Source organism: Rhincodon typus, chromosome 2, assembly GCF_021869965.1.
Source record: "Rhincodon typus isolate 14 chromosome 2, sRhiTyp1.1, whole genome shotgun sequence".
In the NCBI taxonomy this organism is placed as follows: domain Eukaryota; kingdom Metazoa; phylum Chordata; class Chondrichthyes; order Orectolobiformes; family Rhincodontidae; genus Rhincodon; species Rhincodon typus.
The window spans coordinates 52,406,067-52,419,886 of NC_063333.1; the positions used below are offsets into that span (position 1 = coordinate 52,406,067).

Below are 13,820 nucleotides of genomic sequence, written 5' to 3' on the forward strand. Positions count from 1 at the left end.
AGTTGCCAGATCTGTTTGAAGTCTGTGCCACTTAGCACGGTGATAGCACGGACAACATATGGAGGGTATTCTCAATGTGAATGTCATCTCTAAAAGGACGGTGTGGTGGTCACTTTTACCTATACTGTCACGGACAGATGCGTTTGCAGCTAGCAGATTGGTAAGGATGTGGTCAAGTAAATTTTCCCTCACCACCTGTTGCAGACCCACTCTAGCTACTATATCCTTTAGGACCCGACCAACTTGATTAGTAGTAGTGCTGCCGAGCCACTCTGTGTGGTGATCATTGCAATCCCCACTCACAATACATCTTGTCTCCTGGCCACATTCATGCTTCTTCCAAGTGTTATTCAACATGGAGGAGTACTGATTCATACGCTGAGGCAGGACAGTACATGGTAATCAGCAGGAGTTTCCTTGCCCATGTTTAACCTGTAGCCATGAGAATTCATGGTGTCTGGAGTCAATATTGAGGACTCCGAGGGCAACTCCCACCCGACTGTATCCTACTGTGCCGCCCCCTCTGCTAGGCCTGTTCTGCCAGTGGGACAGGACATATCCAGGGATGGTGATAGTGATGTCTGGGATATTGTCTATAAGGTGCGATTCTGTGCGTATGACTGTCAGGCTATTGCTTGACTAGTCTTTGAGACAGCTCTCCCAATTTTGAGGCCCCAGATGTTAGTAAGAAGGACTTGACAGGGCCAACAGGGCTGTTTCTACAGTTGTCATGTCCAGTGCCTAGGTTGATGCCAGGTAGTCTATTCATTTTCATTTCTTTGTTGAGACTTCAAAGCAATTGGTACAATTGAGTTGCTTGCTTAGCTATTTCCGAGGGCAGTTCAGAGTCAACCACATTGCTGTGGATCAGGAGTCCCATGTAGGTTAGTCCAGGTGAGGGGGTGGCAGATTTCCTTCCCTAAAGGACATCAGTGAGCCAGATGGGTTTTTCATGACAATCGGCAAAGGTTTTGTGGTCATCAGTTGATTCTTAATTGCAGATTTTTTTGTAATGAGTTGAAATTCCATGAGCTGCAGTGATGGGATTTGAACCCTGGTCCCCAGAACATTAGCCGAGTTTTTGGATTAATAATCTAGTGATAATACCACTGGGCCATTGCTTCCCCTTAATTGGTATCAACACTCAGTCACACAAATAGTCATTTGGTGGCACAGAATGAGTATTGCAGAGAAGAAAAACATTCTTTGGTGAAGCTTTTTGTCTTGTACTCAATAGAACATCTCACAATTAACAACAATTCTACTATCTGAAAGGGAAGTGCAAGTTGATTGACAAGTGGATTCTGTTTGGTAGAGGTGTTGCCATGGAGAATGCACCAGTTATTGATGACTGACAGCTAGCAGCTAAGCTTGCAACAATTTGACTGCCAATCTTTTCTTTCAGTAGTGAGGTAGATTAGAAGAATGGTGCCTTGAAAATAGCTAGTACTCCTGGGCAATCTTGTTCCTTGAGTAAAAAGCTGCATATTGCACTCGTGACGCATTACAATGAGGCCACAGGGCAGCAAGTTGTAATTGAACAACATTTTAGGCTCTTTAAGCTGCTTAAATGATTCCCGGTGGAGAGAAAAGGTTGATGTTTCAATATGTTCCGAAACACGTTGGAAAAATTGTTAGGTTTCACTGCACATTGCAAGAAATTGAGACTCCCCTTCCTGTCCAACCCTGTCACAAGAAAGCATAAGCGCAGAAAGAGATATGTAAAATGTGCTGCAGAAAAAATGCTTAGGAAACTCAGCCGGTCTGGCACTACCTGGAGAGAAAATCAGGGTTATCATTTCAAGTCCAATAATTTCTCTTCTTCTTTAGCCTCTTCTTCTTTAGCTTCTTTATCTATCTCTGTCCACAGATGCTGCCCAATCTGCTGAGTTTCACCAGCACTTTGTTTTTACTTCAGATCCCCGCAATCTGAAGTACTTTGAATAAAAACAAATGCAAATAGTTGTTTGGTAGCACAGAACTTGAGTTTTGCAAAAAAAGACATCCTACTGAAGTTTATCAGCTTGTGCTGATCAGGACAGAATCACAAGAATACCAAATTTCAAAGGAATCAACAATTCAATTCAAAATGAGAAGACAATATTCATTAATTCAAGCATGTTTCACCATATTAGGATTTTACCATCAACATCCATTAAAAAAACTGTTAGTCACTAAAACAGAGAAAATATTGAGATTCTATACTCATGAAATTTCCATGTTTTATAATGAATATACCTTTAAACATATCCTTTTACCATACTTGATTTTCATATTTTATGAATAAGTACAATTCCATTCTAAACCAGCGACGAGACAATGCTCAGTTTATTACCATAGTTTCACATTGTTACTGCAAACAATATTCATCTCTCTCCCTGTTGAGTTATCACCATAAATATGTTAACTACTTCTAACGTTGTGTAAAGCACTTTTTTTTCTGATTCTACAACTCTGAAACCACAGTACTTTGTTATAAGCATTCCATAAAATACAATGAATTAGCTTCTCACTGCGAAATATATCTTCCAATCTTAAAATGCACACAATCTTGAATTTATTAATCATGTTATAAATCCCCAATTCTCCCCTTAACCTTCAGTGCCAAAAGCAAAACATTGTTTTGCCACTTTTAAATGATTTTTCAGAGAAAACAGCTACTGTTGGAAGATTTCTCCCAAGTTTTCATTGATGAAAGTGGATGGTAAACGTGGATGCTAAATTTTCATCGGGACCAGGAGTTTGCCTGTAATGGGAGTCACCGTATCGAGATTTCTGTTTGAACTTGGAAGTTCCTGTGTGCATTAATAATTTATGCTTTCTTTTTTGCCTCAGGCTTTTGCCAAAAGCCAAGTCTGATGAAGAACTGGATCTCTGCAGCAGATTATTTTGACTTGTCGGTGAACTTGGAAATCCTTAATGATCTGTTGTCCTTTAAAAGATGTACGTTTACATCATGTCCACATAATGGAAAGGTTTCCACTGTACTTACTGTGCAATTCAAGGCAAGATCTAACAGGTGGCACCGAATTTATCATGTGTTCCATGGCAGACATTTGAGAGACATGTTCCATTAAAGTGGACAAAAGACAGGCGATAAGACTTTACCACAGTACTCTAATGGAAGGAAGTTAGCCACACATAAATCTTCAACATGTAGAAACCTCCCTTTGATACAGGAGTTCTCACTCTGTTTTGTTGCAGACTGTATATTCATTCAGCAAGTGACACACATACTCCCCTTCCTCATGAAATATTTTAATGTAATATTATACAATGTCTCCCTTTCTGAACAGTCACATCTCCAAAGAAATATATCTGTGTTGCTGTATGAACAGAAGTAAAGCCTGATGTTGTCAAGATCTATACAAAGCAGTATCCTAATTCTTAGCATAAAGAAAAATGATAATTTGATTTCACAGTCGTGTATTCTGCCTTATCACTGATTATGTGCTATATGTCCTTTGAGTGCTGAAATTGTGTTTACATTCACTGGTGATAAATAGTGCCGTCAATATACCGTAAATTGTCATTATGACATGTACTAGCAGTTCATATAGGATTTCAAGCCTTAGTATTATGCATCCCTTCCACAGATTCGATCAAAATGCTATTCAAGTTAGTTTTCTTGAAGAGGGTAAATAGTGTCACTTGGAGGCATCTTCCAAAACTCTCTTTTAATTCAAGAGTTACTGAGGCCTAACTTGTGTAATGCATACTGTTATTTGTGTTGAGTAGTAATAGTGACACCATGGACAATTTTCATATTCAGTTCAGTTTGTATTATTGGACACAGGTGAACAACATTACAGCTTAGTTATAAATAATTCTTAAGTAACTAAGAAAATATATATTTTATGATGATCATTGTTTTGACTTATTCCTTTGTATTTTTTCTGTTTACCTTACTGTCGGTACACTCTGAGATGAAAATAAGCTCATGCTATAACCTGAATGACTCTTATGGTTATTGTCTGACCTGGACTTGAACTGAAGGAATACTCTACCAGCTGGCATTGTTAGTTCCACTTTTTTGCAGCTGTAAATGGTCACCATAAAAAAAAATTCAATCCCCAAACACCGGAGAATTTTGTTTTTTACAGTCAAGTATGTATGGGTTCAGGCAACAGTGGGAAGTTAAATTCCCTGAAATTATCAGGAACCCAACTTCATCTGCCTGAAGCAAGGAAAGAACTCAGTTGGATCTCTCAGGTAAATAGTTAAGTTGCTTAAAAAAAAATAAGAATAATTTTAACTTTTAGTTTTGAGGATTTTATGAACAAGTTGCTGGTGTCCTGGTTTGTCAGAAACTTATCAGGGTGGCCAAGGCGACTGCACAAAGGGAAAAACTCCTTCTGACAAAGTGACAAACAGATCATTTACAATGAACAGTTCCTGTGACGGCCATATTCTCTCAGACAATACTATCATCTGGGATTGCCAACTTCTTAGAAGGAAATTTCCTTTTCTAGAACTTCATTAACCTTTGGTTGCAGTGCCCAGCTGTCAGTCTTCTTCAAGGACTGCTGCATATCTGTTGTATCCCTGGCATCTCTGATGGGGTGCAAAAGGAGCAAAGTTACTGTCAACAGCATGAGCAGGGTCAACACCTGAAGTTGCTTGCTCCTCAGCCACATCACATTAGACACGGCAAAGGTCATGGGCATCAAGCTTCATCTGGGGAGAGATGAGACCTCTCAACACAGTATGAATAGACAGAGAATCAGTTTCCTCAACATGAATGATCACGGTGCTTCAGTCTCTCAAGACAGATTATTGCAAACATCTGCAGTCTCCTGGGGCAAGACCTTCTTCTCTATGGTGCAGAAGGTTTGCATTGGCAGTGACTAATTGATGTGATTGTCATGACAGAACTGCCCCTCTATACCCTCCCCCAAAAAAACACAACTTCTGCCTCTCACCAAGTTTGGTCTTTTGTTAAAGATGACAGTTGGAAGGGTGTTAGCTTGGAAGAGGCAAGGACGTCATTTGTAGAGAGTGACTGTGAGGAATGGGTACGAGAAGGTAATAGGGCAATATATAGTGAAATTGTTTACTGCTCAGATGGGGATGTGACAAGTTGTCTGTATAGAGAGGTAATGTTATGTGTGCTTCATTGTCCTGAGGAATGCTGGCAACATCAAACTGCAGGGTTCTAAATGTATCTTGGAAGTTACCTGTCATTCTGCCCTGAGCTCCTGAGTCCTGGTGGCACACTGTTGCCAGGTTAGAGGGGCCACATATTTGCTGGTGACATTCACCTTCCACAATGCCTGCTTGTTTTGACAGGCTGAGGCTGGCCTCTTCTCCCTGTCCTTTGGAAAGGTCATGTTCCTGCAGCCCCTCAGATTTCAAAACAAGACTACTGGGGAAGAGTGTCAGATGCAGAAGACAGCATGCTCAGGTGGTCAGTGCAATTCTAAAGATGCTTCAGTCTCAAACATCCAAGAGCTGGTCAGCATTTGTAACCCATGCTGGGAAATCCATTTGTTCACAGAATAAACATGTTATCCCACACCCCCTATCTGTTTGGGGACCCTGGAGGTAGGATCTAATGCTGCGACTCTCGGCAAGAGCCTTGACTAAACCTACTCAGCATTCACTTTCCCAATCTGCAAATGTTTCTGCCATTTTGGCTGGAACTGTTGATAATACTCTTCCCTATAACCTTAAAAACTTTTTTTTCCAATATGTTCATTAGCTTCAATTAGTAATTATTGCTGCTTAGTGATTGTAATGTCGTACATACTGCAGTATAAATAAATGTAAGGTCAATAAATGAAGAAGGAGCAAATATTGTGTGCTTTCAGCTATGTTTTGGAAACAAACAATAATATGCTGAAAATATTAAGGAAAACTTGGAACAACAACATCAACATAATATGACTGTTATTATGTTTCTTATTGATCATGAAAACTAAATTAAATTTGCATTTACATAACACCTTATCGGGTCCTTAAGATGCCCCAAATCACTTTACATCCACATAAGTTACTTTTAATTACTTTTAATTACTTTTAATCATCATCACTCTTGTGATGCAGGAAATACCAACAGCGGATTTGAAAGACACTGCAATCATTCAAACAGATACATTCACCCCCATAAACTAGCACGCAGAAGATTGTCATACAAAGCTATTAAAATCTGAATGCTGTAACATTGAAAATGGTCATTTCTATAATCAAATGATAAAAAGAAAAGTAACCTTTTAAAATATAAATGGAAATCTACATTAAGTTTACTTTTGATGAGCAACTGGCACCCACATATGTAGCAAAACTACTTGGTTCACAACTATTCTTCATATCATCCAAATCAAGCATTTTCTGCTATGAAACAACATTTCTTTTCATAATATAAAAGTGACAACACAGTGCATGTTCTGCATGATGGTCAATCAGTTTCAGCATATCGTAAAAACAGATGACTGACTGATTAATCTGTTTTTAGTAGGGTCATCTAAAGAAAGAAAGAAAGATATCCAGGACAACTTTGCGCTTTTCTTCCAACATTTGCATCCAGCCAGAAGGCCTCTAGAACAAACATGTCATCTAAAGGACAGCAGCCCAGTGATGCAACAATCCCTTAAAATTATGTTAAAGTGCCAGTTTAAAATACATTCTCAAGTCCTAACTCAGAGATGAGAGTGCCACCAACTGAGCCAAACTAACACTTTACTGCATTGAAGATTCACACATTGAACATAAAACAGAGAACCAAGATGCAAGGGCTACTTCAATTAATCTTGAACTCTTGACACTCTACCAGAAACTTTCAGCTCTGACTCGTATGAGTTATTTCCTTTAAAGAAACTGGATACCTTCAGTAAGTTTTGATGCCTACCTAGATTGCTGGTCAGGTGGAAGTATTCCGATTAAAGAGAAGCACGAGAACAATCCCATTTTTCTCACTGATATTAACAATTAAAAATCCACTTAAAGCAAATCATGACAAAGTCTCTGAGCCATACTAATCCACCTTCTCTATGCAAATACAATCTCTAGTTCTCCTCTATTAAAACAGCAGTAAGTAGAATGTCATACAAAACTATTAAAACTGTTTATGATTACATTGCAAATGGTCATTTCTATAATCAAAACAGTAAAAATAAATGTAATATGATAAAACATAAAACTACATTAAAGTTGCTTTCGATGGATAACTGGTACTGACAAATGAGGCAAAAATATTTGGTTCACAATTGCTTTCCTTATCATCTATATTGAGTATTATGAGCCATGAAGACTTTTTACAATATAAGTGACTAAACAGCGAAGGTTCTGAACGATGGTCAATTAGTATGAGCATATCAGAGATCATCTTTGTAGTACAAGCAGACTGCACCTTTTTCTTACCTGGCTCTTTGTTGCTGCAACCTTAGCAAATAATGCTTGGGACACTTTGGCCCTCTTCATTTCCTGCTGAATCTCATCGTAAATGGAAGCATTAATATTAAGTGCACAGCCTTCCGATTTACCATTCCATTCAGTTGTAATGGAGGACGTTTTGACCTAGATAAAGGTTTAATCTCAGTTAATAATATACTATAAGAAAGAAGTATAAACACAAAGGGAATATCTCCCTGCTGATAATGCGTTAATGGGATTCTTCCATTAATATAAAATACACATAACTTACAAAAAGTACAAGCTTGAGTGAATTATGGTGGTTATCTGGAACTTAGCACTACCAGCACTTTTCTTCCCAAAGTCTGTGGGAGAGGACAATTCCTAAATACGTTTAAGTACATTCAGAATGAGACATCACTTCCCAAAATATGATTTGCAAGTGTCTACAATGCTTTCTGTAATTTGCTGATTACCAATTAATTATTGGTATACTGTGCTGTGAAACTTGTTTACCCTCACAGAATTAAAGGATACTTTGCACTCATATGTTGCCAAATTGAAATGCATTTATTTACTGAAGTTCTCATGGTGTTTTGCTGCTTAAGCATTGACACTGCTGCCACTGAAATTATCAGGTAATGCTCTGAAAGCTAAAACTAGGGCAGGGCATTGCTTCTAATTAATAATTACAAGATTAAGATAAAGTAAAGGATCAAAATCTTCTTTATAACATTTAAGATGAGGTACTACAGAAAACAACGCAGCAGGTAACATTATAAAAAAAAAATAAGATTTTTTAAAATTAAAATAAGAAGGCTCCAGAACACTGATGCAAGAATCAAGAACATTTTATAAGAATATCAAAAATCTTCCCCTTCCTCTTCCATTAAACAAATCTTTAGGCACCTGAAGAAATAATCACAGTCTGGTGCGCACTATAAGTATCAGTGAAATAAATGTGCCCAAGATGTTACTTAACAATTACCAATACTCTTACTTATTGCCACATTGGCAATTTTGTTGCCCTTTTACTTCCTCTGAACATGATGAGCCCAGGCCAGGACTTTCTGCATGCTGCCATTCTCTGAAAACTTGTGTATGGCCACATTTATTTCTTAGTCTTGAAAGTGGGAGTTAGCAGGTAACTTGACCAGGTAGATCCTGTCCCATTCATATCCCTGTATCTTGAATAGGGACCAATGCAGAGTATTCAGGAACAGGAACCCAGGTTTATTTTTTGATGTTTAATGAACGGGAATGAGATCAACTCCAGCACTTCCATCACCTCTCAGTCATCTAAACTTCAATAAGTACTGGTTCAACCCGCTCAATCCTTTCTCGTAAAACAACCTCTTCCTTCCAGAAATCAGTCTCTCAAATTTTATCTAAATTGCTACCAATGTATCAATAGAGTCATAGTGAGCTACAGCACGGAATAAAGCCCTTTGGCTCACTGCATTAGCGACAGTAAAAAACAACCATGTATTTCAACCTGATTTTCCAGAACTTGGCCCATAGCCTTGTATGCCTTAGCATTTCAAGTGTACATCTAAATAACTCTTAAATCTTGCGAGGGTTCCTGCGTCTTACTATCCTTACTGGCAGTGAGTTCCAGATTCTCACCACGCTCTGGATAAAAATGTTTCTCCTCATATCCCCTCTAAAACTTCTGCTCCTTGCCTTAAATATTTGCCCCCATCACTGATCCCTTCATCAAGGGGCAATGTTTCTTCCTGTCTTCTCTACCAATGCCTCTCATAATGTACTCTGTTCTGAGAAAATCAACACCAATTTGTCCAATTTCTCTTCATAAACGAAACTGTCCAGCCCAGGTAACATCCTAGTAAATCTCCTCTGCATCATCTCCAGTGCTAACACATCCCTCCTATAATGTAGATTCCAGAACTGCATCCAATAATCCAGATAAGATATACTAATAAGTATATCCCTTTTGAAGTAAGGAGCCTAAAACTGTACAGAGCACTCAAGGTATGATCTCACCAATGCTATTTAGAGCTGTAGCAAGGCGTACCTAGATTTATCCTTCATTCCCTTGTAATAAAAAGCCAATATTCCATTTGACTTTATAATTACTTGCTTTACATGCATGTTAACATTTCTGATTCATGTACAGAGACACCAAGAATCCCCTGTATTTCAGAATTCTGCAGCTCTTCTCATTTAAATATCATTTTGTTTTTCTATTCCTGTCAAAGTAGAAAATGTCACATTTTTCCACATTACACTCAATCTGCCACTATCTATCTGCTCACTTACCTATCTATATCTCTTTGTGTCCTCCCCACAACTTGCTTTTCTGTCTTTGCATCATCAGCAAATTTGGCTACAAGAGTCTATTCCTTCATGCAATCAGTAATACATTTCCTAACTAGTTGAAGCCGATCCTTGTGGCATGCCATTAATTAGAGTTTGCCAACCTGAAAGCAATCCATTTATCCCAACTCTCTGTTTCCTATTAGTTAACCAATCCTCTATCCATAATAAAATATCACCCTCAACACCATGAGCTCTTATCTTGTGCAGCAACCTTTTTATGTGGCAGTTTATCAAATGTCATCTACAATGCAGCTGTCCCTCCATCCAAGTTACAAAAATAGATCCCTATAGCACAGATGCCAAAAATAATTTCATTTATAACAAATGGTTGCTTAAACATAAATGATAATGTGAATATTATTAACAATCTAGAATTGTTTTCATCACAGATATTATAGAGTGAAAATTTACAGTGACTGTAAACATTACAAATGGCATGCCAACATTATAAAAAACACCTTTTAAAGTTTCAATTATTTAAGTACCATTCTGTGCTGATCGTAATGAGTGTTAGCGTTGCGAAGTGGAGCACCTTCACTCTTTTAGGCACCCAGAACTCAAAAAAAGAGGTGTAGCATGATCAGGTGCAGATTAAAAATACTTTTTTTTTCTGTCTCCACAACTGTCTTACACCCAATCTCAGAATCCTAGACACAGCACTGTGATTTTGTCCCATTTCAACTCTGAATAGATTAGTTTTATTCAGGGCTTGAAATTACACTATGAAAATATCAGCAGACAAACACTGAGTCTGTTAACATGAAATTCTATTTTCTTCAATTTTATAGGGGAATTACATTGTGTTTCTAAACACATTGCCACTTTGATTTAAAGTCTTGGTGTCAACTGTACTACAGCTTGTGGGTAGTTATGTGCTACAGATCTACGTTTACTATTAACTGGGCTGAGACTATTCAAGTTAATTTTACTGAAGGAGCTTGTGGCCAGCAGATAAAGGAAACCTTTGTTCCATGAATGTCTGATTCAGAAATGAAAGGATTTTTTTGAAATTATGGCTCCAAAGTGATCATTTTTCAATTTGCTCATTCACCAAAACGCACTACAGCGTAAACCTTTTGTGTCTCCACCACCATACAGAGCCTTCCGCACAGAGCACGGACTAAAGTATCAAGAAGGAGATGAGCACACCTGATCTATACCATTCCTGATTATTCAGGCACTGAAATGAATCGCTGAAAAATTGAAAGCACTGCATATGAGGCACACTGACCTCCACGCCTAATTTACAAATTCATTTTCTGGTCAAACAAGGCCACGGGGAGAAAAGGATCACAAAACGCATTGGCAATTTCCTTTTACAAAAAGTGGGATGTTTTAGTCTTTTGAGCATTTTTCTTTCAAATTCATCAAATCGAGCAGTATTCCACATCGACATAAATAATTATTATTAAGTATTCTATTCTTCAGAGATTATAAAATTGAATAATCCGGGCAATACACTGAGCCATAATATTATTTTCATAACACTGTTCAATAGAAAGGCTGCTCTTGAAGAAAAAGATCAGAGTAGAATTTCAAGACCAGCTAAAAAAATACACAAAATTGGATTTTTTGTTTGATGATTACCTGTTGGGTACGGTTAGGAGAACTTATCAAAGGTGTAGTTCCAATCCCTGAGGCTGCATTGAGACTTCTCTCCCTTTCATCCTGGTAAATACGGTCCCTTTCTGCTTCTGGCAGGTTTAGAAAATTCTGCATTGCCCTCAAGTTGACTAGCAAAGATTGTGAGGCAGTCTTTGGGTCCTCTTCTTTTCTGAGAATTTCAGACAATAGACCCTGTGTAAAAGAATAAGCAGAAACAACATAGTACTATTTTTGTGAACTGAACTTGACCAGGAACTGCTAATTATTCTCTCACTGGTGTGCTGGAGTTTCAGCAAGAACGTTCAATGGTAATAAGAATACATTAATGCTCAATTAGATTCTTGAAAAAAAGCCACAATTGTAAGTCGAATGTTATAACTGTCCTCTCTAGCAGTATACTGACATTCATGACATAAACCAGAATATCGAAGAACACTATGTAGATCTTTAATGAGGCATATAGAGACAAAATTTACAATTGCACAATTGTGGACAGTTAAGTAGGAATGATATTGCAGAAATAGTGGGTGAACAATTTTGTAGTCTATACAATCACAGGAATGTTACAGTCACAATAAGCATACAGTTGTTGAACTCTCAGCACATTTTTGTCTAAAAAAATTCTTATTAACAATTTTGAAACAGTAAAGCTACCTCCAGAAAGCATTTTAAAATTGAAATATATCCAAACAAAAAATGTTGGGAAAAAGCAAAAATAAAGTCAAAAGAAGACAAAATTGCACAGACCTTATGACTATGGAGCATTCACTATGTAAATGTTAATGTGCATTTCGTTGCCATCTGTTAACAGATGTTGTGCTAGCTGTAAAAATACCCACACACGAAAATGAATACAACTTATACTGGGTTAATATATATAAATGTTTGTAAACATCAGCTTTTGATGTTACACAAATCAGTTGTTCTGATTGATTTTAACACTGAAATAAATATTTTTAGATCTTTCTTTCTCAGAGAATATTTGTATCATTTATACTTCTATAAACACATCAACTTTACTCATGCACAGGTAACATATTGTTGCAAAGTGATGCCAAGCTAATGTTAGAATACACTTCAATGACTCCTAAGCAGATGCCAAATAAACCATAGAGTACTGATTCTGCAAAAAATAAGATTTGCTCCCTACAGACCTGACTGTGCATAAAATGGCTGACTACCTTTAATGTTCACTTTGGATCAGTCACTGTGCTTTTAACCACTTTATGGATGGCTGCAGCTGTACATATGACCATAATCAGATTTACAATAACAGAAGGGTGAAGCACAGAATTTAGAGTAGTAACCCCAAGTTATTAAAAATACAATTCATGCCCATTTGTTGCCTTGTCAATTGTAATAATTTAAAAATGTATCAGTAGTGATTTCTTTGTGCATTCTGACTGATTTACAATTGAAGTAAAGACAGTACACACAGTGCAATCAAATTTAAATTGAAAAAAATTCTTCACAAATTCAAATATCGGATAAGTTGTACTCCATTGTGTATCAAAATAGCTGCACATTACCTATTCTCCTGCCTAGGGACAGGGCCACTACTCACTACTCCAATTGCTGTGGACTTGCATTTTCCTTTTCAGTGACTCATAGAAGTTACTCATTTTCAATTTCAAGTGGTCTAACATCATCATTCTCTTTCTTCCTCTTGGTCTACATCTTTCTAGCCTTCCTTCAATTACATACAAACATACAAATAGATAATTACCTCCTTCAGTATCACATGCCTTAGAAAATGATTAATCTAACTTGTCTTTTTATGAGGTTATTCACTTACAAACTTTTCTCCTTTACCATTCAGAGAACTCTTCCAAGGCTGTTGTGTTTTCTTCAACAAATTCTCTACATTCTGTTCCAGAATAACATTTTGCAACTCTCTCGACTTTCTCTCCACTTTTCTCAATGTCCACATTTCAAACTTGTATAAGACACTCTAATTCACTATTTGATCCTTCCTTCCTTAAGATCTCTTTTCATTCTTCATATTTGGAGACTGCATTCTTTGACATGGTCACACTAGGTCTGATTTCTTTACAGCATCTTCTAAGAAGGGAGACTGACCAGGTAAGTATGAAATGATGGGAAGAGCAGAATAACGAATTGGAGCAATGGCATAAAAGAAAGAATGGATAATCTCAATGAGAAAATAAAGAATAGACTGAAGGAAGGAGGTAAGCAAACACAAAGAGGAATTGATAGAGTTATCAACATTTTCTAAACAACCTGTTCAGAGATGTTATTATCCACCTGTGGAACAGTTGGGATTCGAACCCAGGCCTCCTGGCCCAGAGGTGGGGACACTACCACTGCATCATAAACCCGCAGAAGAATTCTATGCTTTTTACGTAATCCGAGGAGTAAAGAACAGATAGAAAAAGCACATTGAAGACCAGTGAGTGTCTTTGGCTGAGCATGCCACTCTCTTCCAATGCCTCTCCCACATGGTCCTGGGCTGCACTCATATGTTTTCATTCCTATCTCTCTAATCTTAACCAAAGAATCACTTC

General features: G+C 37.5%; 1 protein-coding gene across 1 annotated transcript in view; it reads right to left on the bottom strand.

Moving 5' to 3' along the window:
• Positions 1 to 4,401: 4,401 nt before the first annotated feature.
• LOC125485403 (DNA-binding protein SATB1-like) overlaps positions 4,402 to 13,820 on the bottom strand; it is a 30,347-nt gene continuing 20,928 nt past the window's right edge. The window contains exons 4-6 of the mRNA XM_048608037.1: positions 11,278 to 11,487; positions 7,360 to 7,515; positions 4,402 to 4,554 (exon numbers count right to left, since the gene is read on the bottom strand). Coding sequence (XP_048463994.1) covers positions 4,507 to 4,554; positions 7,360 to 7,515; positions 11,278 to 11,487 — 414 coding nt within the window. The 3' untranslated portion in view covers positions 4,402 to 4,506. The remainder of the gene's footprint in view (positions 4,555 to 7,359; positions 7,516 to 11,277; positions 11,488 to 13,820) is intronic.